Here is a 27,891-nt window from a genome sequence, read left to right on the forward strand (position 1 = left end):
TCTGGAATCTCTTAATTAATCCTATTAACCTCCCATATTTCTCACCAAAATAGCCTATTGTTGGTGCTATAGTTAGTGCTTCAGCAGGTGTACACATTTATTTGTAAATAGCTCCTCGGAATAGCAGAGAATCTGGGATAATGGAGTGGAGGAGATGGGGAGGTCAAAGGGACAAAGAGTTCCTTCTTCTCTGTGAATCCTTTTGACATGAACTCTCTGACGGCAAGAGCTGTTCAACATTGAAACGGACTCCCTTGGAAGGTGGTGGACTCTCCTTCCTTGGAGGTTTTTAAGCAGAGGTTGGATGGCCATCTGTCAGGGGTTCTTTAGCCGTGATTCTTGCATTGCAGGGGGTTGTAACTAGAGGACCCTTGGGGGTCCCTTCCAACTTGTGCCTTGGATCCTGAATGCCTTGGAACTCGGATGTTTTTGCTCCCAAACGCTGCAAACCCAGAAGTGATTGTTCCGGTTTGCAAACATTCTTTAGAACCCGAACGTCCCACGGGGCTTCCACAGTTTCTGATTGGCTGCAGGAGCTTCCTGCAGCCAATCAGAATCCACACTTTGGTTTCTGAACATTTTGGAAGTCGAACGGACTTCCAGAACAGATTCTGTTCGACTTCCATGGTACGACTGCAGTTCAGAATGGGCTTGTTCTGCTTTTAAAACAGCTCTTTAGTCATCTTACTCCAGTTCTGAATTTCCACTCTTGTGTGCTCTGCAAAAGCACCCACCCTTGCCATAATAAAGTCCCTGTTTTTGTCATACACAGCACCCTGACCATACTGTCTATATTTTCACCATGAACGTAAACTTTTAAATGTGGCATGTAGATTCTGAGCCCTTTCGTTTTCAGTTCTTTTGAAGCCCAACGTTTTATCATATTTATAGAAGGGCAGACACCAGCTTGAGGAAATCTGAGTTTAAAGCAGAGCGGAAGAGCAGGTACAATATTAGTTAATCAATATTAACAGTAGCAGCAGGTACACAAGGTTATTCAGGGCTTGCATCACGTGGATCATTGCTATAACACAAAGGCAATAACGGGATAATGAATAATGGGAATTATTGCAGGAAAAAGGTTTGGCAGGAGCAGTTAATTGCCGGGGTCTTGGTGATAGAGGTGCATGACCGCAAAGACCCTAGAGTTCGTAGCACATGTAAACTGCTCTAAGGCAAGGTTAGCTTGTGTATGTGTGTGCCCTACAGAAGGGTTTGGTTGTTGTTTTTTAAAGCACACTAGCAGAGCTGAAAAATGAACCTGGTGACTTGCATTCAATTTTTTCCCTACTTCGTAACTGCATTAGCAGCTAAGCAGAGCAGTTCTATAGCTGCTGTTTGGCTCCTTTCCCTGTCTCCAGCTCCACCAGAAGTCGACAAGGATTGAACCCAGAACTTTGGGCGTATGTGTCTTCTTGCACCTCCTCCCCTTGCAGTACACCCATCCGCTTTGCTCCACCCCAAGCAAAGACACAGCGATCTGTCGGAAATTGGGCTCCTGTAAAGGAAACAGCTTCCCTGTGGAGCACTTCCACATAGCTGCCAGGAGTGCCACTGAGAATTGGTGCAATTTAGTGGACCAGGACTGCTTGGACCAGGACTGAGGAGATCAAAAGTTCAAATTCCACTTGCCTGTTAAGCACGTTGGACTACCTTGGGCCAGGCACTCCTTCACACATCCCTTTCTCTCTTGGTCTAGCCCTGCTGCCAAGGGGTGTTGTGAGGATATGATAGAGCAGGTACTGCGGACTGGGCTCCTTGGAGGGAGGCCCAGATAAAAAAAAAGAAAAGAAAAGTAGATAATAACTCTGTGGGTAGGAGCAATTGTGTTTGCTTTTCCCACCCGGCTGCCAAACCAGCCACATGACCATGTGGTTCGGGTGTTCATACCCCACCCATACAGTGACCGGACAGGAAGTTGCCTTTGAGGAAATGGGCAACCGCAGCTGTGAATAACAAGGGTCCTTCTTGGGTCTGGGCTTCTGTGACAGAACTGAGAGACAACAGTAGCGGCTGCCCAGCTTATCTCCCTGGCTGCTTGCAGTCAGACAAGAGGTTACGCCAGCTAGCAAAGCCCACCCTTTTGAGTTATAGAAATCCAATTAAAGAAACAAACGTCACTGCCAGAAGCTTTTCTTTTAGGAATTATAGGGGCAGAACTACCTAAATCGTATAGAAATTTATTCATGTATTCTACTACAGCAGCAAGAATGTTTCTTGCCCCAAAGTGGAAAGAAGCAGAAGTCCCAGCAAAGGAAGAATGGATACAAAAACTTATGGAATACGCAGAAATGGCAAAACTTACTGGAAGAATAAGAAATCAAGATAACAGACTTTTTTTTTTTAATAAAAGAAAGGAAATGGTTTATTGAATATTTACAGATAAATTGTAAACAGATGAAAACATTAGCTGGGTTATTGTAATAACCTGCAGTTTTATAAGAGTATATATTTCCAGTAGATAATTAAATGAGCAAGTTAAATGAACTTGGATATGCAGAAAATATTAAAAAATAAATTTAAGGAACCACAGAAAGAGGGGGAAGGGAGTCAAATTTTGAAAGGTTAAATTGATTGTAAAACTAATGAAATGTATAAATTTGAAAAGTATAAATAAAAAACTAAAAAGAAAGGGGAAAAGTCACTCACTGCATATCATTGTTTTTTTGTTCCCCTCCAGGTCCCTTGCCAGAAGCAGTTGCCAATGGTGATGTGGAGAAGGTAAAGGTTTAGCCAAGTGCATGGTTCATTGATGGTCTCTTGTGTTGTGTGAAGGCCCCTTTCAACAGTACAGGTTTGCTTGGTGTGCATGTGTAAGGGAAGAAGCACCAAAACTGTGCATACAGATTTTCCTGGTGTCTATTCGGCCCACTGGGCCTGCGTGGGCTAAGAAGCTGCAAACTGGATGCAGCTTCCCAATGCTTGTACACCAGGGGTGTTGCACAGACTCCAGGGTAGCAGGCTCTCCTTTCAGGATAAGGTTTTTTATTGAAACCCTCAGGTTCCCCAACCCAGAGGCAGGAGCAAAACAGTGGGCTCACCCGAGTGGACATATGCTAAGATGCGAGAAACAAGTTGCCTCTGGTCTCAGCCGGGGAGTTTTGCAATCAGCACCAGAACCAAGTCTATAGGGCCTTTTGCACAGGCCTGGTTTCTCTCCCTACCCCCTGCTCTGCCAAAGCATTATTTTCCAACAATCTAACCTGGGGAGGCAGGGGAGCTTTTCAGCTGCTCCTTCTGTTAAAAGAGCTGGAAGCTAGAAACCCTTTGCTCATCTCCTGCAAGTCCCCCTTTACGGCTCATAGCTCAGTTGTGGAGCACATGCTTTTGAATGCAAAAGTTCCCAGGTTCATGTCCAGGTAGGGCTGTCAACGATTCCTTCCTGAAACCCTGGAGAGCTGTTGGGGTGGACAGTACTAAGCAGGATGGGCCAACATTACGAGGCGGCTTCCTGATCCTAATCTGCCTTCTGTCCATCGCTGGCGGACACTGTGCATGAGACCTACGTGCAGTAAGAGCTGCTTCAGGCCCTTAGCTGTCGTCCGTAGCAGAAATATAAGCCATTCCTCCCTGATGCTACTAGGAGTGCCTTGCAGCCTGCCTTGATGCTGCCGAGCAGAGCTGACCTCTCAGTGGAGGAGGGGAGGGTAAAGCCCTTGAAGGCACGTCGCTCAATTTCCAGGGTCTGCCTCTTGTCACAGAACAGAATGGCCCATTCTTCACCCTGTGGGTGGAATCTCTCGCAGTCGGGGCCGCTGTTTCAAAAGGCCGTGTTACTTCCAGTCTGCTTTGAAAAAACAAAACCTAATTAAACCCAGAGTGGAGAGGAAGCCTCATTAGGAACCTCAAAAGATGGGAGGGCAGGAGGCAGGGATATACATTAAGGGGGCCGAGTGAGGATATTCCCAGACTAAAGCTTAAACCGGATAGAGAGATGTCATGCAACTTGTCTACCCGGTAGGTCTGAACAGCAGTTGGGAAGAAGCAGTATGACTGCATTACATCGTAAATAAATAAATCCCGCTTCTATGGGGTGCAGTAGGGTGATAATTGTTTAAACATGTTTTTTGTGCAAACTTGCAAGTATAAAGCGCTCTGGAGCACAAGTGTATCTGGCTTCCAGTACTGTGGACAACCTTTCTTCCCTGCCCATTGCAACCTTTCTCCCAGCATAAGTCTTATGTCCTTCATGCCTGTCTGCTGGGGTGATGCAAAAATTATCGGAATCTTCATTTGAATTCAGCATCTTGCTGAAACCAGGCTGGTTTGCATATGCTGCTGAACCACAGTTTAGTGTTACAAGCACAAAGCTAGCCTACCACCGCTTGCCCTGGCTCTTATGGTCCCCTCTCCTCCAGCATAGCCACGAGGAGGTGTTCAGAAGCTCTTGCTTCTGTTTTTGATTTAACTGCAACTTGCTGTCATTCAAACCAGGGCAAACCATGGTTCATCTAACTATGATTAGTGAGAATAAACCAGCTTCAAACCATGGTTCATGAAGCTGGCTTTGCTTTCCATAACCGTGGTTAATCTTAACTGCAGTTTAGGGTTTGGATAATACCCTAAAATGTGGTTAGACTAAAATGGAAACACTTGGAGCGGGTAGAATGTGAGGCAGGTAGAAGTGCTTAGCAGTTCGAGAATCAAGGTTTAGTGTTGCATCTGACCAGAGCCATTGAACGGGGATGTCAAGCAACGGTTCTGCCAACTGAATGCAGAGAATTTTCTCAGCCTGGGAGTTGTTGTTGTTCAGTCGTTCAGTCGTGTCCGACTCTTCGTGACCCCATGGACCAGAGCACGCCAGGCACGCCTATCCTTCACTGCCTCTCGCAGTTTGGCCAAACTCATGTTAGTAGTTTCGAGAACACTGTCCAACCATCTCATCCTCTGTCGTCCCCTTCTCCTTGTGCATCTCCAGCCTGGGAGTAAGGAGGACCAATCTGCTTCCATGCTGCCGTCAGTCACTTTTCAGTCCTGCTCATCTGGCTTTAAGCTCCCTTGCTCAACATTTAAACCAGTTTTTATCTGATAACTCCAGATGTGCTTCATGCAAAACCACTTTCCTATGCAGCTGTCATAACTTAAATCTTGTCATCTCGTCTTTGCTTGGCATAAACATGAAAGGGAACCTGCTCTTCCAGCGCAGGCCGACTCAGCACCAGCATCAGCTGCTAATCAGCTTTCCCTGTTTGGGGGGGGGGTGGTTCTTGGCACCATTCGGTGGCTGTAGATGGCTCTCTCTTTGCTGGCTTGCAGGCAGCCTGTCAGTTTGCCACAGATGAGCGTGCACCCATTATCTCAAGAGGAAAGTCAGATTTCAACCCTCGGTACTAAACTATTGCTTTTGCAGAGGATTAACACTAGGCTTCAGTTGGATCTCAAAAGATGGATTCCTAGCCATGCCTTCATGACTTTTCTTCTTCAGCAGACACTGTCCAGATCGCTATCTGCCCATGGGTCTTTTCCTTTGGAGCTGGTTTCATGCGTTTATTTGCCACTTTATGAACATGGGTGTCTCAAGGTAGCACTATATCGTCGCAGAGACATCTCAGAAAGTGGGATGTGGGAGAACCCACACCCCATATTTTGCATGCAGATAGGTTAGCCGTGATGTTGTCACTGAAAATTTGCTCACGAGAATGATGGTGCAATTGCTTACACTGTTGCTTAACAGAGGTGAGAAAGGCTGTCTTAAGATGGTACCCGACTCAGAACAAAACAGAAACTATCTTATGTTGCTGTGAGGTGCCGGATTCCTTTTTTATATTCTTGCATTGACAGAGAAGCGCTTGATATTCTGCTCTGTCCCCAAGTAGTGCAAATGCCGCTGCCTTTATCAGTGTAGCTTCAAAAGCAGCCAGAAGTGTGCAGCTTTTCTTTCAGTTTTAAGTCCATGTGCTACTTGTCCTTTTTTTAAAAAAATAATAATGAATAAATCTCACATGGAATGTCCAGAAAGCCGCTGCTCCTTTGTCTTCTTGAGAAAAAAAGCAGGACAGTTGACCAACTCTGTGGTGGAAACAAATACATTGAACTGCATTGTAATGATGTAAAGTAGCTAATATCTGAAAAGATACGGAGAACATTATAACAGCCTTGCTGGGTCAGACTAAAGGCCCATTCACCCAGCCCAGGGGTCAGCAAGGTTTACGTCGCCTGGGCCGGTTCACTCCAGCAGAGATCACTCCGTGGGCCGGATCACACGTGTGTGTGAGCATGCACGCCCACAATTTCTGGTGTCTGCATCTGTGCAGTAGCGATTTTCGATGCCGCAGAAGCGAGTCCCCGTGCCGTGTTGGTTTAGCGCAGCACGCGGGGACTTGCCGAGCAGGTGGCTTGGTTCAGGGGTGGCTCGTGGGCCGGTTAAACGACCCCCATGGGCTGCTTGTGGCCCATGGGCCTTAGGTTGCCAACCCCTGACCTAGCCCTTCAGTCTGTTCCCTCCGTGGTCAGCTAGATGCCTATGGGGGAGCCCTTCCCAGCAGCAGCAGCAGCTGTTCAGAGGCACACTGTTAGAGAAAGAGCACAGCTGGCATTTAATCCTTCTCAGGGATAAAGAGGCTGGAGGATGCCCAGAGCAGGCTTATCAGCCTGCGGCCTGTCAACAGATTATGTGCTTAGAAGTGGGTTTCCTCATACTCCTTATTTCTCTGGTTCCCTTCAAGAAAGGGGCAGGCTGGGATAAAGTCCTGGTCTCTGGTCACTGAGGAGAAGAGGCCATTTTGAGAACATTGGGTTCTCCCCAGTATTAGGAGGAGTCCTCCCGGGCTTCTTTTGTTGGGTTCTCCTGACAGTTGTGACCCTCTGGAGAATCCCGTCATGTAGCTTTGGAGCTTCTTCCCTAAAACCAGAGCTGCTCCCACTGCTCAATGCCCTGAAATATGCAACTGATGCATTAGAGGGAGGGAGGGCCGGTTGTGATGTACCCATCAGCTCTGGGTATGTTTGAGAGCCGGTCTAGCACACTGTCCCCGAGCAGCTGATGATGGCAGCATTCCCTAAATCATGCCAAAGGGGGTAGGAGGAGGAGGAATGTTTCCTTCTGCACAAAAATGTGCGGAACTGGCTAGAATGGGGAAAAAATTCAGGGGAGTGATGCAGTGAGTTCTACTTTTGGCGATTTACAAAATAAATAAATGCAGCTTGTTATTTATACAGCGAACCCCTTTTTTGGTTTCAAATTTCTCTTCCCTTCCGTGTTGGTAGGAGATCATCAGAGATGACCAGCCTGAGCCTGTCTTGGAAAGTCCTTCAAGCCCTGAGCCTGTGTCTCCTTCTCCGATTCTGAACGAACCTCACAATGAGGTATGAAAGCAGCCTGGGCACAAAGGGGGGAAAGCCCTAAACATGTGGTACAGGCATAGAGCCCCCTCTGTTCACTGAGCATTCATCCTGATTTTGCTGCAGGGTGTTTCCATGTATTCCTCATTATTCATTTGTTCATCCCACACTTTTCAGTGCGTTTCGCCATCGCTTTCCAAACTGCAAAAAAAGTCTGTGTGCGCTTTTAAGTGCATCCGAGGGCAGCACAGCCCTTTAAATCCACTTTCAATGCAGAAATCTAAAGTTATGGTTTACACTTGAGTCCTGCTCACAATGTAGTTAAAAGTCCGGAGGTTCCCTTGATTCTCTACAGAGTTTTCCTTTGCCAAAGACTGGCAGAAATGGTGAGAGAAGTTCCAGCTTGTCCGTTAGAGCAGTGTTTTTCAACCTTTTTTTGGGCAAAGGCACACTTGTTTCATGAAAAAAATCACGAGGCACACCACCATTAGAAAATGTTAAAAAAATTAACTCTGTGCCTATATTGACTATATATAAAGTAATTCTCTTGAATAGGAATCAAATAAACACAAAGAAAGTATTTTATAATTACTTTATTATGAAATAGTAAGTAAACAGAAATTCTTCTCTCCGCTGCTGCGCACACAGTGCTTGGGCGGGAAGGAAGTCGGAAGATGATGTCAAAAAACGCACACACACCCATACCCAGGACAGTCCAGCGCCCGCAAAAGAAAAAAGAATTTTTAATGGAAAATTCCAAGAAAATACACGTCCTTAATAGTCTTAAGCCAATTTCAGGCTATGTTCACTTCACTTGCCAAACTGCACTCCCACTGAACCGCAAAAGGAGGGCTGCAACCATCATAAACGCAAGTTTCCAGCATCCATGCTGGCAGCTTATGGAGGGGGCGGGGAAGGGCCCACGTCAAAGCGACGGCAAGGAGGAAAATAATACTATTATACCGACACCCTGTATCAACGCAAAGATTTCGCCTAGTTTTTCTGTCAATCTAATTGGATGTTATAGCCGAGATACTCAAAGCAATTAATTAAAAAAAACCGCATAGGAAGCGCACTTCACATACTTCGGGGCACAAAAGTTTAAGCAGGCGCGTGTAGAAGGAGAAAGGGGAAGGCCGCTGTTCCCTTTATTAGAGGCTCCTGGAAAGCGCGCCAACGAGCAGGCAGCCGGCAGAGGAAGAGCAAGCAGCGGTAACTGCCCTTCACGCCCTCCGGCGCCGCTTCTCCGCCCTCGCACCGCCCTCCCTCCGCCGACGGCTCCGCCAAACGCACCGCCGCGGTGCCGCCCTCGCGGCTTCTTCCCTCGACCAGCCCGCCCATCTCATCGCTGCCGAAGGCGAGCGAAGCAGCCCTGGGCGCCGCCATCTTTGGCGCCGCCTCCATTTTGCCCGCGCAGCGTCAGTAGCGCCGAAGGGCGGGGAAACAAACCCCGCCAGGTCCGGCCACAAGCCCCGTCTGCCGTTACCCCGAGGGGAGTCCCCTCCTAGGCGCCGCGAATTTAGCTAAGCGGGGCCTCGAAAAGAGCCAAAGAGAGGCGTCGCTGCGGTCTCTTCTCCACCCGCGCCACTCACCTCCACCGTAACGGCCATACCGCGACATCTTCACCCGAGTAGGGGGGGAAATCCCAACCATCTCCACGGCACACTAGGCAACATCTCGCGGCACACTAGTGTGCCACGGAACAGTGGTTGAAAAACACTGCGTTAGAGAACCATTTGCAAACTTTCAGAGCTTTGTCATTCTTTCTGCTCCCGTGTGGGGCCAATCATTTTGTGCTGTAAAAAATCTAGTTTGCCTGGCAACAAAAGCAATTCGCCCTGGTCTTCAGTCTTCCAATTTTCAAATGGGCAGATGCTTCAATTTCTACAAAGCAAGTAATGAATGTTTAGCATCCCTTACTGGAACCATGTCCAGTTTTTAATTAAATGGCTGAATTATAATCCAGGCGCTCTGTATCAAATCTGCTTAAAGGGCAAAACTGCATATTTTGTTTGTTCTTTTCCCCCTAAAGCATACTTAATGCTGCCACTGATTATTTTGAAGGTGAAAGGCTATGCAGGGCCCCAGACCAAATTAGCACCTTTGTGCATTTGCTGCTTGCTCCAAAGATGCCAAACAGCTGCCAGGGAGAGCAATTCTGGGGAGGAAACGAGCAGGGCCCTGATAAGGAGCATCGTATAAGCTTGGGGCCCTGGGTGGCTTCTCTTTCTGTTGCTGTCTAATAACGGAGAGCATTCCTCAGTACCAGGAAAAATATCCAAGGTGGCCACACCACACTCACATTCATTTCACAGAAATTGCTTAGAAAGCGCCTGCACTTTTTGCCCCATAACTTTATTTTTAGGAAGGCTAGAAGATTTTAAGGAAAGTAAACTTGACTGAAATAAAGAAAGAAAGCTCAGAGTCTGGGGCACTTGCCCAGGGCCACCACTAGAAGCCTTCACGGGTGTAATGGCACCTGGAGATGCTGGGTTCACTACCCCTGCCCAAAGTAAGTAAGGTAAAGGGACCCCTGACCATTAGGTCCAGTCGTGTCTGACTCTGGGGTTGCAGTGCTCATCTCACGTTAATGGCTGAGGGAGCTGGCGTACAGCTTCCAGGTCATGTGGTCAGCATGACAAAGCCGTTTCTGGCGAACCAGAGCAGCGCATGGAAACGCTGTTTAACACCCCCCCCCGAGCAGTACCTATTTATCTACTTGCACTTTGACGTGCTTTCGAACTGCTAGGTGGGCAGGAGCTGGAACCAAGCAATGGGAGCTCACCCCATCGCGGGGATTCAAACCGCCAACCTTCTGATCGCAAGCCCTAGGCTCTGTGGTTTAACCCACAGCGCCACCCGCATCCTTATAAGTCCATTGATTTCCACCACCACCACCATCCATGATTCTCCTCTAAGTATGATTAACGTTGGATATTGCCCTCAATGTGACACCACTAAGCATTTTTTCCTAAAGTTGGAATAACATATAAATTGTGATGCTGGCTGCCTGGAAGAAATGCCAGCCTCTTAATTTAAAAAAAACAAACCCAGACGTGTTTCTAGTCAAAGATGTTGAATTCTGATGGCTTCTTTTATAGAAACAGATGTCCTGCCTGGCCATTTGCAAGCAACCCAATGGGAGGGACATATTGCTGCTAATTCCAGGCAAACTAGACTTCATATGAATACACAAAAGGCTGGTGGGTCAATAGAGTTATGCACAAGGGCCTGTGTTGCAAGCCAGGCTGTGCTGGTTGTCTCTTAGAAAAGTGCCCTGGACATGGCAGCTGGAGACAATGCCATTGCAGCATGCATGAGGCCGGTGTATGGAGAGGGGAGGGAAAGGAAGGAGGGGCAGGGACTGACCCTGCAAAATGAACCCTGTTCATGTTAATGGGTGCTGGAGACACCCTAAGTGTCGGGTTTGTGTAGGAGGGCTCTCTGTCATCAGCCGCCTGCTTCAACACTCCTGTTAGTTCTGTTATTGTGTGAGGCCTGTGGCTTTTAATGTTAGGGCTTTAATATGGGGCAATTTGGCTTCAAGCAAAGGGGTAAAAGGAGAAAACAAGAAACTAAACACTGTCCTTACCATTCATAGGAATCAAAGTAGGTCCAGTCAAAAGTTTTGCACAACACCACACACCAAGTTCCATTTAGTAATTTCGATGAGATTTAGGCATACCGAACTGCAGAGTTAAATGCAAGTCCCGTTGGTTTCTGTTAGGAGCTTGTGTTGGATTGCTCTGTCTGTTGTGCAGCATAGAATCTGGGACAGGGGAGCCTTCTCTAGCCAAGCAATGCTCAGGTAACATGTGCGGGAAGGATCAGAAGAGAAGGCAAGGCCTCTAGCAGAACCTTTCTAATCACCTTTGTTGGGTGTACATCCAGTTCTTGCCCTATCTAGCCCAACAGTCTGTGCAAACACAAGCTTTAATTGCAACATAATGGACATAATTAAATACAGAGCAAATGATCGACACTGAATTACATCAGTCTCTTCTCTGGAACAGTTCTGTGGCCTTCTCTCCCTGAGAATTCTTGTGTGAAGCAGAACATAACACTCCACTCAATCATCTACATTGGGCTTATATTTCCTGTGACTTTTGCAAACTACATGTTTCATTGAGCACTTGGAAGGACACCAGCAGGCCCTTAACTGGAGCAGCGGGTTAGAGGTTTTCTGGAACTTTTGCTAGATCTAGATCAAGTGAGAGAGCTGGGGTGTGTGTGTGGAAATCCACATCATTGGACATGATTTTCTCATTGGTGACTGGAGCAGAATATGCATGGCTGGTCTACTTTTAATTCTGCCAGGCAACCAAGTGTAAATTATTGGACCTACTTATTTCAACGCACACCTTTCATGTCCATCCTCTCCTTACTCTAGCTTTTAGCTAGTTGTGGCATGATACTCCTTTCTGACTTGGATGTGTGTATGGGGGGGAAACATGGTGACGGGGGAGGGGCAGTTGGGATGGCTAGGACACACAGCTTTGATAATATGATCACTATCAATTTATTTGCCATTATATTAAATACGTTGTGCCCCCACTGTTGGAAGGCAACGTGCCTCTGAATGCCAGTTTCTAGGAATCACAAACTGGTAGGGTGGCTGTTGCACTTAGGTCTTGCTTGTGGCCTTCACAGAGGCATTGGGTTGGCCATTGTGAGAACAGGATGCTGAGCCTTGATGGGCCCCCATTGGCCTGATCCAGCAGAGCTCTTTCTAATGGTCTTAATTTAACAACAACAACAACAACCCTGTTAGCAGTAGTGGTAGGAAACAAGAAACTTGTGGGGGAAACCTTGGGTGTCTTGGCCTTGAGTTGTACATGAGGGCTTAGGTCGGGTCCGCAGCGATTCCTCTTGGCCAACTTATTCTTGCTTTTTTCTCTTTGCTGCCCAGTCACCCTTGCAGCTCAACTCTCCAGAGAAGGGAGAGAAGCACAGCTCTGTATCCGATCCAGTTCTTGACTTGGACATCCCACTGGCCGTGGCCAAGGAGCGAGCTCACCAAAAACGTACCAGCAAAAGGGCACCGCAGATGGACTGGAGCAAGAAAAACGAACTCTTCAGCAACCTGTGAAGTATCCCATCCTGCAAGCCGGGAGGAGGTGGTGCAGGGGCAAGGGCCAGCCAACCTGGCCAGCTTTTTCTCCTCCTGCCCCTCCATTTTCCCCCCTGGAGGAGGGGGTTATTCCCCCACCCACTCCCCTCTTCCCCTCTCTTTGCCAGGGGAACGGGGGCAGGATCTTACAATGTCCTCTGTAATCTGAAGAAAAACAAAATGGCATCATGACTACTCCTGCACAATTCTGGAGAAGCAATTAATATTTTTTTTTTTTTTAAGAGAATGACGAGACACTTTTATACACTGTCTATAAATAGCTGAGTAAGTTCCATGTGAGTTTGTGGTGAGGGTTTCTGTGAGCCTGAAACTAATGTGGTGCCCATGTTGAGCCCATGGGAGGGGGTGGAGGGAGAGCGTACTATGGCCTGTTAGGTCCGAGGAGAAACATGCTGCTCTTTTGTTCTCTCCCCACCCCCAATTCAGTTGGATTTTTAGTGGGAAGCACATGTTCACAAGAAGGTTTTTGAGGTTGCCAGGGTTGGGAATTGAGGAGAAAAGCTTGTGGTGCTTAGCCCTTCCTAAATTCGAAGTGGTTTCTGAAACCAGCCACCTAAAACCAATAGCCCCATGTAGGTTCTCATTGCAGAGATATCCTATTGGGTGCTGACTTGAGCCATTCATTAACATTGAGTGCTTAAAACCCTAACTTTGACTTCCAACAGCCATTGGGTGGGTGGGTGGGGGTTGTGAGCGCACGTCCTCTCCTCTTCACAAGGAACCATTTTCCTTTGACTGGAATGTCTGTCCCTGACACTCCATTTTTATTTTTATTTTTAAAAAGAATTTTCTTTAAAGCAACCAATGGTAAAAGTGTCTATGGGGCAAGACCCATGAACTTGTTGCACCACTTCCTGTATGTATTTCAAAGCTTTCTGATGGTAAGACGGAACCCTTGGAAACTGCTCTGACTGGAATCCTTTGGGGGTGGTGTGGTTCTTGTTTTGGCTGAGACGGGGGAATCTTCTGGTCTAATACAGCAACTGAAAGCAGCCAGGAAATAATATCAACTCTCATTCCTGGAAGATGGAGCCAATCAGGGTTTTTTTATGATAATGCTTAATTAACAGTTTATATATAAACTGTTTCATTTTCTGGAATGTTTTCTAATTATAGCTCTCTTTCTCCTCTGTCTATTGTGTATGTTATGGAAATTATTCCTCCTCTACGGATGTGTTTTGTTCTTGTTTTCCTTGATTGTTTGTTATGAAAAATGCAAGAAGAAGAAGAAAAAAAGAACCCTGTTTCCCAGAAGGGAAAAAGTCACCTTGATTTTGTGTGTGTGTGTGTGCTTATTTTACATTTAAATCCTTGTAAAGTTGCAGAGCCTTGTGGGAAAGCTCAGCACAGCATGTGAGCGGTCAACCCCTCCTGGTCTTCTAGCCTCGCTCTCCCGAACTCTCAATTCATTACCAGAAGCTGGTTCATGTCAACAGGATGAACTCCAGCACAATAATGCTACTACCCAATCCTCCAGCAGAATCTTTATTGGTCCAACTTACGTATTCACGATGACCGTTTGTGCAGGTCAGGGTGGAGATGAGAGGGGGGGGATGTTTCTTGGGAGTGGGTTGGAATTTATACCAATCTCCAAGCACAGCATTCACAACCAGCATCACCATTCTTGTTTCAGTTTATATCCTGCCCTTCCTAAGAAGCTTGTTTTGCAACACTTTTCCCCCTGCTAGGGGAAGGCATGCACGGTTTCGCTGTTGCAACAGCCATGCGTTTACTCACGCTGCAGTCTGAAGTCCTATTGTTGGGGTGGACATTAGGAAAAGCCTTGGCAAGGAAATGCACCGGGGGGGGGGGGCTGTCTTACCCACCCAATCCCATGCCACCCATTTTTTCTCATGTGGTCACTGGGGCATGGAGTTGTTTTGTCCAGAGGGGGATTTGCATTTGCAGGATTGCCAACTATTTGTCCATAGGGGGATTTGCATTTGCGGGACTGCCAAGCAGTGGGTTTTTTGAGAGCTGCAGTGACTATTGAATCTCTCTTGCAGGGAAGCTTTTACACTGCTGCTCCTATGTTGCAGCTGAGAACCTGTTTGTTGCTGTACAGAGAAGAACTAGCAGCTTCTGTAGAACTTGACCAGCTTTCTTTCAATAATAATAATAGTAACAACAACAACAACAACAACAACAACAACAACAACGAGAACCCAGTGGGCTGTAAAATGCCGTGCATTGAGCTCAAGAGCAGCTGTTACCCAGGAAAACCGGGCAACAACTCAGGGCTCATCCACACTTCCTTTTGTGCTGCATTTCTAGGAAACGGGTCTGGGTTTTTCGTGTGTGTGTGTGTGTGTCCGTCCCACGCCTTCCCTGGAAAAACAACTGGCAATTCCGAAAGGCTGCCTAATTGGCAGAACTGCCAGATAAGATCGTACAACGAGTGCACAGTAGGGACTAGTGCACAGATGCACACACAAACATACACAATCTGTAATGAAACAAAAGACTCCTGTGACATCATTTAAGGACTAGTAAATTTAGTACAGGGATTCTGTGCATTTGAGCCCAATTCATTAGATCTCTTGTCTTCTCTCTCTCTCTTTCTCTTGTAGCCATGGTTAGACCATAAAGCAAATTTGCCAAGAGCCCACTTGTGAGTTGCTGAAAGCATCAACACATTCTTCTTCTGCAGTGACCGAATGGCTAATTCTGTGCTATGCATGGCTAATAAATGACTGAAAATATAAAATAAAAGCAGCAAGCAAGCAATTCTCATTGGCACCTTTAAAAAAGAGGGGGGGAGGGACAATTTGTAGAACACACTTAACAGCTTGGATGTTTTCGAAAATAAATTACTGCAGGCCGTATAGGCGTGAGTTTTATAAAATTGCTAGTGTGTCTCCTCCCCGCCCCCAAAGTATCAGTGCAGTTTCCTGATTGTGAACAGCAATTTCTCTCTGCCACTGTGTAACCCTGATTCAAATGTGTGAAGCTGCAGTGGAGTCTACCACAGTTCAGAGCCAGGTCTTCTCTTTTGCTACATCTGAATAGAGAGCATTCCAGTTACAAAGTGCTGATCCAGTGATTTCTCAGGGGACATGGTGAAGCTGGTGCCCAAAGGCACCCTACATTCGTTTGCTCCCTGGGCCAGAAGTGAGGAACAATATTATGTACAGGAAGGATGCTAGGAAGTCATTTGATACAGTGTGGCTGTGTGCTACTGGTCAGCAAAAGCCATTTGTGCTGCAGCTATGAAGGCCTTTCTTTCTGACTAGACAGGAGTGTGGTGCTGTGGTTTAAAACATTTCTATACTGCTCTGCTGTGAAAAACATCCAGGGCTCTTTAAAACATAGAATAAGTCAAAACAAATCGCAGCATTTGGCAATGTTAAAAGGCAGCACTTTAAGCACATAGAGAAGGGGAAACCAATAGCAGAACCTTTCCCGACCATTGTTTCAAAAGCTTCAACTGGTCTGTTCCTTAGCAGAATTCAAAATGCTAGCGCTACTTTCACATCAACTTGCCTCTTTAAGGTCTTCCTGAGGCCCGTTTTCAAATTCCCCCATCACCTGCAGCTGGTGACAGACCCTTTGGTGGTGACCATTCTGTAAATGGTGGGATTTTCATTCTGTAAATGGTGTCCTTCAGATGTTTTGAGCTACACCATGGCTGTGCTGGCTGGGGTTGATGGGAGTTTTCGTCCAAAAGATCTTCTACTCCAAAAGGTTCCCATCCTCACTCCCAGCTGAGAGCCACAGGTTGGGAGAGCCCTTTAGTAAGCTGAAAGGTTCAAATATCTCTGCAGAAGGTGGAAGCAAACCAATACTCTTCAACTGGTCCAAATGAGAACGCTTCTGACTGGCTATCCTTTCCCTGATGTAGAAGCACAAGGAAGCTCCCTTGTACCGAGGCAGGTTCGATCCCCATACGGGACAGCTGCACTTTTGCAGAGAGTTGAACTACATGATCCTCAAGGTCCCTTCCAGCTCTGATTCTATTCAGGGAAGGGCCATAGCAAAGTGGTAGAGCATCAGTTTTGCCCGAAGAAAGTCCTGGGTTCAATCCCTGGCATCTCCCAATTAGACCCGGGGGGGGGGGATCCAGTCAGAAAACCACAGAGTGCTGCTGTGCCAGTCAGTGCTAGATGGACCCAATGGTCTATGACTGTCTTAAGGCAGCTTTCTATATGTGCCATTGGTCCATCTAGCTCATAACGACAAAACGGGATAATCTTACCTTTTCCGCCTTTGATTTTGTAGACGAAATTTATACATGATGCAGAACAATTGCTTGAGAATGCTAATCCCAGGGCGATTAGTTTCAGTCACAAAAACAGCAGGGGCTGGAGAGGTCTCAGCCAGCCCTTCCATGGGTTAATAATGTCTGTGGATTATTAAAGCGCTGTAATCCCCGTGGTTAGGAAGGGAGGGAGGTTGGCTGTATCAGCTCTATAATCTCTCTCTGACTGGGAAGGCTCCCCCAGAGAACTCTTCCCATAAACTCCACTGATTGTTCTAGTGTGTTCCCCCTGCAGCATGGAGAGAGTCTTAGTGTGGGATGCTTGCTCCTAAGACAATATGAGAGGCATCGGTTACAAGCTGTCACAACCCTATTGGCGTCACAAGAAGCTCTGTAGGAACCTCCCCGCAAAATGCCCCATCTAGGAATGTGGCCGCCCCAATGAACAATGCTGGCTGGCCAACTGGCTGATAATAGATAAATGCAACTCTGTGGTGCAAAAGGGCTGAGAGATCTGGCATATATTGAGAGTCCGCGATGGGTGGATGGTGAGGCATTAGGTACCGCTGCACTTGCATTATGCCATATAGCACATTATTTTTTAAACAAACAAACCAAGTTTGACAGTTCTCTTTGGGGCCATAAAAAATGTGACAATCATCACACAATTACGGCGGTAATTGTGAATAAGTTACTATGATTAACAATATAACTTTAATGATTATAGCAATTAATGATTAGTAATTGTATGATTTTAAAATAAAAAATAAATAGCATCAGTGTACATATTTGAATCCATATAATTTATATTTTATTAAGGTGATTTCAGTTAAAAGAAATAAGAGTGATACAGAAAAAAGGAAAGGGAGAGGGAGAAGAAGATATTTATAAAAGCGAAAATATACAAAAAAGCAATATACGATATTCCCATACATTCCTGTATAAAGTGGTATAGTGTTCTTGTCCAAGTGCTTATGTAAATGTTAATAGCCTGCTGCATTTTGTATATACTCATTCCAAATGTTATCATATTTATCCATACAGTTTGCCTGCAAACTGTCAGTTCATAAATTGCCAGTGATCTCATATCATCAGTCCATTGATTGACGGATATCATACCTTTATTTTTCTAACTCCTCTATATCAATCTCTTGGCCACCATTAGGGCACGGAAAATCCATTTCCATTGTCCTGTTGATAATTTCCATATTTGAATCCATATCATGAGTGCAGCAGGGAAGACGGGGTTTAACAATTTCCCCCCTAACATCCGTGGCCCCAATCTGGGTTTTCTCTCTCCCCCACCCCACCCCCACCCCACCCCCACCCCGTCCTCCTGCCACACACATTGCTGCTATTTTGATCAGGAGAAAAGCTCGCAGTAGATAGTAGCCAAATGCCCTTGTTCCAGAAGCAGATGATATCTATTTGTAGATGCCCAACAGGGTTTTATATACATTGGGGCTGAAAATGCATTTCTGCCAGATTAAGCACAGCAAGACAGATGGCTTTCAATGGGTGCGAATAAACCGTAGGATAAAAAGCAAAAAGATCCTTGATGGATTTGACTGGACAAGAGTATACACAGAGTGGTCCCAGCAAAGCCTGCATTCCTGTGCATGCTCTACCTACGTGTAAGCCCCACTAAAGACTGGAACTTCTTTTTGAGTAATAGAATGTGCATAGGATTATCCCGGAAGCTGCATAACTTGCAGCAGGGAAAACATATAAGGGTCATGTTCCTCAGACGATGCAGAAATGTCTGTGCAATCTTATGGTTAGGTTTTGTGGACTTTCATTCTGCACGTGCAATGCATTGGTTTGTTTTGGCATGAGCCAAACCATTTGTATTCTTGCTGTGTTGATCTAGGGTGGTGTTGTCTCTTAATTGCATCTGTAGTCTTGTTAACTGCTTTTGCCCAACAATAAAACTGGACTGGCTGGCTGAAATCTAGTGGGGGAGCTAGGAAGTCCTGAGGGATGTTTTATTGATAAGTAGATAGGGTAACTGTAACTGGATGGTGGTCCACTAAGTTTTGCTCAGAGTAGACCTACTGAAATTAATGCACCCAACTTAGGGCTCATCCTGCTTTTTGCCCCCTGCTTTCTAGGCACAGGTCTGCGCTTTAAAGCACAGTGTCCGAGCGCTGTTTTTTCTTTTTACCTGGCGCTTTCCCCACAAAAACTTGCTCCTTAACACTGAATCAGAACAAATGGCAATTCAGCATTGTTCCATGAAGAAATCCCACTCGCATATTGTCACCAAGGGACAGTCCACTAGCCACAGATTGACCAACAGGGTTTCCACAGAAGATCTTAAGTCTTGGCTTGGTCTCTGCGCTCTGGAAGTTGGTCTGCTAGGTACTTTGTTTTGCTGGTCCCATGCTGTGGAGCACTCTCCCAGCAGAAATGAAGCAGGCATCCGTGCTTTTGACTTTCAAGCATCTGAGACTTTTTTGTGTGCCCCCAGAACTTTGCAGCTGCTTTCATTTTTTAAAATATAAATTAGTTATTAATCATGGCATTATTTGCCCTCCCCTTGCCTTAAAGTAGCACCTCCTGGGAGCTGGAACACTCATCTTGTTCCACGGCTGCCACCTTGTGGCACATGCTTGGCACAAGTTTCTACAGCATATTTATAGAGGCCTCTTTGATACTATGCACTGAAAGCAGTATTGTACCACTTTAAGCCATCATGGCTCCCTGCAAAGAATTATGGGAACTGTAGTTTGTTAAGGGTGCTGAGAGTTGTTTGGAGACCCTTTTTTCCCCTGCACAGAGCTGAAATTCTCAGAGTGGTTGAACAGTCAATCCCACTTCCTGGGGAAACTCTACTTCTCGATATTCTTTTGGGGGAAGCCATCTCTTGACTGGCATTTTGGCAAATGCAAGTAGATGTGGAGTAAGGATGCTTTAGGTAAAGGTAAAGGGACCCCTGACCGTTAGGTCCAGTCGCAGACGACTGTGGTTGCGGCGCTCATCTCGCTTTATTGGCTGTGGGAGCCGGCGTACAGCTTCCGGGTCATGTGGCCAGCATGACTAAGCCACTTCTGGCGAACCAGAGCAGCGCACGGAAACGCCGTTTACCTTCCTGTCGGAGTGATACCTATTTATCTACTTGCACTTTGACGTGCTTTTGAACTGCTAGGTTGGCAGGAGCTGGAACCGAGCAATGGGAGCTCACTCCATCGCGGGGATTCAAACCGCCGACCTTCCGATTGGCAATCCCTAGACTCTATGGTTTAGACCACAGCGCCACCCGCGTGCTGTGGATGCTTTGGCGGTTCCCAAATCTACTGGTTGCAGGAACATAACAGATAGGCCTTCTGGGCCACTAACTGTGGGACCTGGGTATAACAGCAGGGTTGGGTGTTTTTTTTAGGGGATTCACTTTGGATCAGGAGATGGCATCAACAAGTGAGCCTATTCAGCATGGTACAAACAGATTGCTCCCTACTGCTTCTACAAACCTGTTTCTTACCTGGATTTGTAGCCGTTTGCTATTTACCCAATTAAATATCTGTTTCTGCAATTTGCTGCTGCTTCAGTTTAGTGGGCCAGGACAAGCCCAGTTTAGTGGGAATGTTCTGAGTCTTTGGTTAGCAAGCATCTCCCTCCAAGGAGCTCACAGGACTCTGCTAAGCAGGAGAGGGTGCACTGCAGTGAGAGCACCAACTGTCCAGGGCCATTTTCCTATTCCAGAGGATTGCTGTGACGGAAAGTGCCAAGTAGACCAGAGGTTGGTGGCGCAGTGCCGTGGAATTCCACCAGAATGGTGTAGCAGCTTACAAAGTACAGTACTGGGCCGGAGCCTCGTTCTGATTGGCTGTGGGTACAGCTAGCCAGAAGGGGGTGGAGACAAGCACTTTGGGAGGGAAAAAGAAAAGGCAGCTGAGAATTGTTGGGGTTCAAGATGGATAAGAGTATAGCTTCTGAGCTGTGTGTGTGTAATTCACCCTGAGGAAATATCTGCGGCCAGAGAAAGAAGCCTCTGAGCTTAGAGTGACAGATAGTGCCTTTTAATAGTATTATACAGACAAGTGAGAATTGGGAAGCTGAATTTGAGGCAGGAGAAGTGGAGTTGTGAGGGAACACTTTACTTTGGTCGCCATTCAGCCTGAGGGGGGGGGATAGATTTTCTGGAGAAAATCTTAAATTGTTTATTTAACATCTTGTTCAGAATTAGAAGCCTGTGACAACCAGTGAGTGAGTGAGTGAACACACACACACACACACACACACACATATTCTTGAAAGAATTCTATCTCCCAACACAGCGTTTGTTTTACCAATTTTGTTGTAAAATTAAATATTTTTTCCTGCTTAAGCTCCCTAAGTCTCCAAGCACCCGTTTCTTAAAAAGCAAAATAGCCAGTAAGTAGTAAAAGGATACATATCCCAGAGCTTTAACATCATTTCCTTCTGTAACACAACCCATGACTGTAGAATTCTGTTTTCTATATACATTTATTTATTTGGTTTTTCAAATTAAAATTTTACATAGATATATCAAACATAAATCATAAAAACAAGATTCCAAGGAATCTCCTAGACTTCCACCCTCTCCTTTGTGGGTCCTATTATTTCCTCGTGCATCTTTTATGATGATCCAAATCTTTTACATCTCCATTGTGTCCAGAATTCACCCTTAAACTACAAGTGGTATTCCAATCCTACTAACGATTTTGGCTACTGTAGAAATTCTTGTGTGTGTCACGCAAACGTTCTTAGGTCAGCCTGGTCCTTGTGAGGGCGGCAAGTGTCGGGTGCTATGAAAATGAGTTGGTGTGCCTGACATCCCTTAATAAATTCTACACGTGGAAATATTTTTATGCTATTCATATTTACTTGAGAGCAAGTCCCACTGAATATCAAGTCCACACATACACATTTGGACTGTTAGAGGCTGTGTACACACTCCTGTTTACTCTGCAACCAGTGCTGTCTCCCTGCTGGTTTGGGAAGTGGCCTTTGCATGACATTAGCCACAACCCATAGTTCTCCTATACCTGTCCTATAATTTCTTATGAAATACTGCATTTTAATGTGTTTTTCCACAATTTGAGAAAAAACAACCCCATCTTACCTGTGATTTAAGCTGGCAATGTGCATGCACACAGCCAAAGAGTGCTTGTGAACCATTTGGCTTCATTTGCTGTTGTTCAGTCGTGTCCGACTCTTCGTGACCCCATGGACCAGAGCACGCCAGGCACGCCTATCCTTCACTGCCTCCCGCAGTTTGGCCAAACTCATGTTAGTAGCTTCGAGAACACTGTCCAACCATCTCATCCTCTGTCGACCCCTTCTCCTTGTGCCCTCCATCTTTCCCAACATCAGGGTCTTTTCTAGGGAGTCTTCTCTTTACAACTGTAAAAATGGCCCTTCCTAAACCCAGGGGTGGGTGATATTTTTGCAGCCCAGGGGCCATCTTCTGGGAGCTGCATGCCAACGGGTAGGCAGGACCAGAGGCAAAAATGGGTGGAGTAATTAATACAAATTTCACCTTTGTACAGCAGGCTAGTTTGGACACACACACACAACCAACCAACCCCCTCTATATTCCATCAAGGCAAGCAAGAGGCATGACCCGAGTTCAAAGACACATTCTAGCTAGGCAAAAACACTGAAGGAAGTTTGGAGGGCCACATTCCTTGGCCTGAAGCTCCCCATCCCTGCCCTAAACTTCTGTCTTTTGTAGGTAAAAGTAACTTGTCAGCTAAGAGGACGGTGGTGCAATCTTCTGCACGCCTGCTGCTTAGATGTAGGCTCCTTAGATTTCAGTGATACTCTCAGGCCAGTGAGTGCAAGGTCAAATCTCAAACGCATCAAGGAATTTTTTTTCCGTGCAATGAATCTTTTCAAATTCCCCTGCCTCTTCTCTCTCTGCCAGCTCTGCATGTTGGAAACTGCTTGCCTGCTTGTTAGGGAGGGAGAGATGCTAAGCAGGGGAGGGAATATGCTACACTTCTCTTGGAAGCTCTCCCTGGCTGGTCTGAAAGTAGCTGAACAAAGCATGTAGGAGTTTCTCAGAGGCCCCTGCTCTGTGTGTGTGGGGGGGGGGGTGGAGAAAGAGAGGGAGGGCTGATGGAAAGAAAGCAGCCTGCAGTTGTGTGAGGAAGGCTTTTGGCTCATCGTCAGCTACTGCACAGCTCCCACCTGGACACAAAAGCCAGCACATCAGGAACAACCTCCTTGAGGACTTACTGACCTTCCCTGGGAATTGTTGCGAGTCCCAAAGCAGCCAGGCCATCTCCACTATATAGCCAAGCCAAGACAGAGGATTCAAAGTGTGCTTTTAATTCTTGGAAGGCTCTTTTCTTTTAAACAAGAGCACCAGGACAACTCATCGAAGGAATGCAATTTAATTTCTGGGCTTAACCGCAGGATGGCAATAGTGCTGCCATGTCAACTGAGGACAATGGATGACAGCGGCTGGGGAAGGGAGGTTGATGAGGAAAGAAAAAGGATTTATAAGGTATAACTTGGTGGGTGTGAGCATCCGTGCAAAGCAGGACTCCCTTAATCTAAACTCCCGAGCTGATGAAAAGTCAACAAATGGCATTAGAAGTTGTCTCCCCCTTTGTGGGGAGATAACAATTTCTCCTCATTTTTTCAAAGTAAATGGAGCAGTCAAGCTGGATCACAGCTTCCTCTCTTGTTGCTTTTGTGAGCTGAACAAGGGTCAACAGGCTGGAAGACAGTCTCAGGCTAATTCACTTTGTGCATATAATGTGACATATCGTTTGCCACATTAGTCCTTCATGGTGGCGCTTCCTTGTTCGATGCCAGTGACGTGGCATGCCAGGTGGTGAAAAGACTCTCTGCAAGGACTGGAGTGTGCAACTTGTGGCACTGCTGTGTGTATGCCAACACAGCCATCATATCTGTAGACGAGATGACCCCAATGGGTCTGGATATGATGAAGTGGATATTCTGAGGCACCTGCCATGCTTTGGGCACAAGTCTGTTGTTTTTATAGTAAACTCGTTGTGACTTACTTGACTTCCTCCTCTGCCTCTTATTTCCTGCTGCTGTTAAAAATGATTTGAAGCAGAGAGTGAAATTAAACACATTTGTGCAGTGGAGGGCTGTAGAAAATCCACCTGGCAGAAATTTGAAAGAGCAAAGTAGCAAAGTACATTTGTAGCCAACAGGAAGGTAAAAATTACTGTAAATCTAATTGTCTTCTCTACATGGATTTCCCGAGAAATCAAATTACAGTAAAGTGATCCTTTGCTTGATTTCCTCCTTCTGCTTAGTTAACTCAGTGCCATTGAATATATCGCCCTACCTGAGAAACAGGGCAGAGAACTAGAGAGACCATTGGTTTGAGGAAGGCAAGGATTTTTGTTTGCATTGTGAATTAAGCCAGAAATACATTGGAAATAGTAGCTTGGCAGCAGTGGGGCAGATCTGAAAAAACGCTGGGCGTTGTGTTCCTCTTGTGCTGTTTGGTTTTGCTCACTATGGGTTTGCACTGCTTCACCACACTAAATAAGCTCTGGCCCTCCAAAGAAACAGTAGCCACTAGGCCGCCTGGCCACAAGGCTATCTCTGCCATTCCACTGCCCTCCTCTGTGGAGCCCTACTGCTTTGCAGTCTCTGCGCAGGTGAAATGTCAACGTTTCCAGGGGACAGTGCTGCACCATCAGCAGCAGGGGAAACAGGAGCTAAGGCGAAGCCACTCAAGCAATGGAGCTCTGCTAAATGCAGGTAGTAGATCCTTGGAAAGGCCGAAGCCAGGGGCTGAGGGAAAAGGAAAGGCACCAGGTTTCAGAGGGCCTTGGAGGAATGAAGAGGGTGACCTTGTTGATCAGAGCCAGATGCCACAGGAGAAGGAAGAGGCCTTGGCAGTCCTGTGCCCAGCAAAGTGTGCCTGCACATTCACAGCGGTGAACTGCTCTCATCTGGGGTTGCTGGAAATCCCGACAGAAGACCCCTGCTCACTGAACAAAACAATCCTGTAAGTAAGCTGCTGGAGTGTTTTTGCTCAGCGATATCCAGTGTGTATTGGGGGGGGGAGTGGGAGGGATGCTTTAGAGATTGTAGTAGATGCTCCTTTCCCTGTGAGGCCTGTGATGACTCACAGGGAGGGAGTTGAAGCATGTTCACTGGTGCTGAGTGGTGCCATCTCATGGGAGGAAGCATTGCGAGAATGTTTGGGTCAGATGGAGCTGACCCTAGGAGCTTGCCAAAGAATGCTCACTCCTCTGACTGCACGTGTTGGCTCCTGACCCCTTGGCTCAGGCACAGAGCCCTCAGAGCCGGGAAGAAAACAGCCAATCGTTATTTTTTCAAGGCAAATTACCACAAAGCAACCATCCTTGAAAGGGTGTACAAAGCACCGATGTGTACCTCACAAGGGATATTCCACATCCTCTCATTTATAGGTCTGTAATCACATGTAGAGGCCAGAATCAAAGTCAAGGAGGGTTTCTGTACAGTTGTGATGATCTGGGATGCTGTATGATTTAGAGTTTGGGTTACCAGCACAATCACTTCCATGCAGCATTTTGAGTCAAGGTCCTAAGTTCTCTTAAGGCAGAACTATGTTTTGACATTGCAGGTCTTGTTTCACATGCCCATGTTGGCTTCCCGCGAATTCCACTTGTCCTGCTTGGGCTGCCACCCTCTTCCTAGCTTTTATAATAGGATGATTATCACACATCTGCACTGCCGACAGTCTCTCTTCATCATATCTAAGGGAACACCTGGGCTCATATTATGTCATGAATAGGAAGGAATGCCTCAGCAATAGGGAGCCAATTTGCACCGTGAACTGATCACCATGGAGAACAATGTGGCAATGAGGCATGGTACCGTATTGAACCAAACTGCTGTTTGCCAGACATGGCTTGTGAGATGCTGTTATCAAATTCCACTCTTTGTTTTGAATGCAGTGATCTTCACATAACCGCCTGAGCATAGTCCGAAGACAGGAGCTTGCTGGGTATCCCAACATCCAAGCATTGTAAGTGAATTCCTGCACAAAACTTATCCAGCATAGTGCTGAAAATCACTTGCCACTCCGTCCCTATTGTGAAATCCTAAGATTACTGTCCCCCACTCCAACTGTGTGAATATGGGGATTATAAATACCCAAGAAATGTCAATATCCGCCAAAAAACCACACAGAGAGACACTTTCCTTTTCAGCTTCTATAATCCAAGGTGCCTAGGCTGTTGCTTTCCAGATGTTGTTGGATTATCATCCCTGGCCATTGGTTGCACCGGCTGAGGCTCAGGGGAACAGCTGGTGGGGAGATTGGCTCAGTGCAGGTGCTCCGGCTGGTTCATTCACACTACGCCAACCTCCCCACTGCCTCACCCCTCCTCACTAGGGGCTCCTACTGGGCTGATAGAGCCCAGTAATACCTGGAGGGCTACAGGTTCCACACACCTACTTATAATAATAAGTCCAAACTGTAGAGTTTGAATTGAACTTGGTAGGTTTGGCAATCATAGAAATGATTTTCCATTTTAGTCTTAATTACAAAATCTGGCAGCTAGCAGAATTTCTAAATTATGGTTGTTAGTAGTTTGTTAAGGGTTGCTGGGAATTGTAACTCTGTGCGGGATAAACTACAGTGCCCAAAATTCTATGAGGGGGAGAATGTTCTTTAAAAGCACTGTGTGTACTGTGTCATAATAACTATCTTTTGGAGTTTACTGCACCAAGAGACAGACCTTGAAGTTTTTTGATTACCCTTCCATTATCATCATGCTGCTTCTCACTGATGGACACTTTCCCTGGACCTTGCAATTTCTTCCAACATTTCTTTGTGGTCTCAATTCTGCAGGGACCTGAGCTTCAACTGCATCCACACCATTGAGGAGGGAGCCTTCCACTACCTGGGCAAACTGAGGACTCTGTACGTACCATTATCTGGCATGATCTCTTCTATGAATCTTCCCCCTTTACCTACCCCTCACACCCTGCCTAAAAACCACACGTGGAAACTCTTTGGCCTGCCAGATAATTGCTGAACCAAAAACACTTGATAGCTCCAGCAAGAATGGCCAATAACCAGGTATGATGAGAGCCAGCAACATCTGGAAAGCCATTGGTTCCCTGGTGGTGTCATTACAGAAAGATGTCAAGGAGATTTGTTCCCTTATTAGTAGTTGCCTTGATAGGTTTAGCTCCGTGGCGAGGAGCCTGTGGTCCTCCAGGTGTTGTTGGACTCCAGTCCCATCACTGCTAGCCAGCAGGGCCAGTTGTCTGTGATGATGTGAGTTGCAGTCTAGCAACATTAGCCATGCACGAGAGGGAGGTATATTCAGGCTCAGGGGAAGCCCAAGGTCTGCAGAAGTACAAAAACCAGAATGGGGTATTTTGTGAAAAGGGCAACACTGGCAGGGATCTTGAACAGTAGCAATCCATGTGCTGCAGCTTTTTGTTGCGGGTGTCACTTGTATCTACGGAACAGCAAACATATTCACCTTGATATAACCCGTTGTTTAAAAAGCTTTGAACAGAGACTTGGTAGTACCCTGTTCAAAGGTGGAGATCTTGCTTTCTTTTCCATTTTAGGGTGGAGGATTTTTCTAGGTCCACCAGGGGCACTTGTATCTCACCCCACATTTAGATATAGTTAAAAGGAATATTACCAAATGGCAAACTGGTCTATTAAAGAGAAATCCACAAGCGAGTGGACTTATTGAAGATTTGGGGGCTTTGGTACAAACATGATCGTTGAAATGGTGTGGAAGTTAAAGAAGCACAGTTAATGTGCTGTCCACCGCTCTCTTTTTTGGGGTATGTGTGTTTTGCAGCAGCAGGTTTTCCATACAGCCTGAGGGAGGTGACTGACTTTCTTGCCCAAATTCCTTCCCCTTCTTTCTGACAGCAACCTCATCTCCAACAGTTTCACATATGACTGTTCCTTACGCTGGTTGATGACGTGGGCACAAGAGAGGCACGTTCTCATAAGCAACACAGAATTGCTCCGATGCGTCCCGGCAGCCACTGCTGGCAGCGCCAAACCACTGGATCTCTTATCACTGACCCGCGGTGAGTAAAATACCTTTTGGGCCAGCCAGATGGAAGAGTTTGTTGTCACCTTCAATGCTTTTTCTTCTTCTTCCACCTCGGGGCCCTGTGGAGTGTCTCAGGTGTGCCTTATGAATGTAGCTGTTGTAGGAATCCATCTAATGTGTGATTGTTGGGAGTTCCCACCCCACCAATTGCTGGTGAAGGGAGTTTAGTTTCATCCAAAGCCCTGCGTGTCAGTAGCTTTCTTCTCCTCTGTAAAAGCCAACACCGTGGTTAGACGTGCAAT

General features: G+C 46.3%; 1 protein-coding gene across 1 annotated transcript in view; it reads left to right on the plus strand.

Annotated features, from left to right (window-relative positions):
* Positions 1-12,625, plus strand: part of SLC9A3R1 (SLC9A3 regulator 1) — a 59,590-nt gene extending 46,965 nt beyond the window's left edge. The window contains exons 4-6 of the mRNA XM_033139246.1: positions 2,681-2,721; positions 7,207-7,305; positions 12,191-12,625. Coding sequence (XP_032995137.1) covers positions 2,681-2,721; positions 7,207-7,305; positions 12,191-12,370 — 320 coding nt within the window. The 3' untranslated portion in view covers positions 12,371-12,625. The remainder of the gene's footprint in view (positions 1-2,680; positions 2,722-7,206; positions 7,306-12,190) is intronic.
* The last annotated feature ends 15,266 nt before the right edge of the window (positions 12,626-27,891 follow it).

This window comes from Lacerta agilis, chromosome 2 (genome assembly GCF_009819535.1).
Source record: "Lacerta agilis isolate rLacAgi1 chromosome 2, rLacAgi1.pri, whole genome shotgun sequence".
Classification (NCBI taxonomy): domain Eukaryota; kingdom Metazoa; phylum Chordata; class Lepidosauria; order Squamata; family Lacertidae; genus Lacerta; species Lacerta agilis.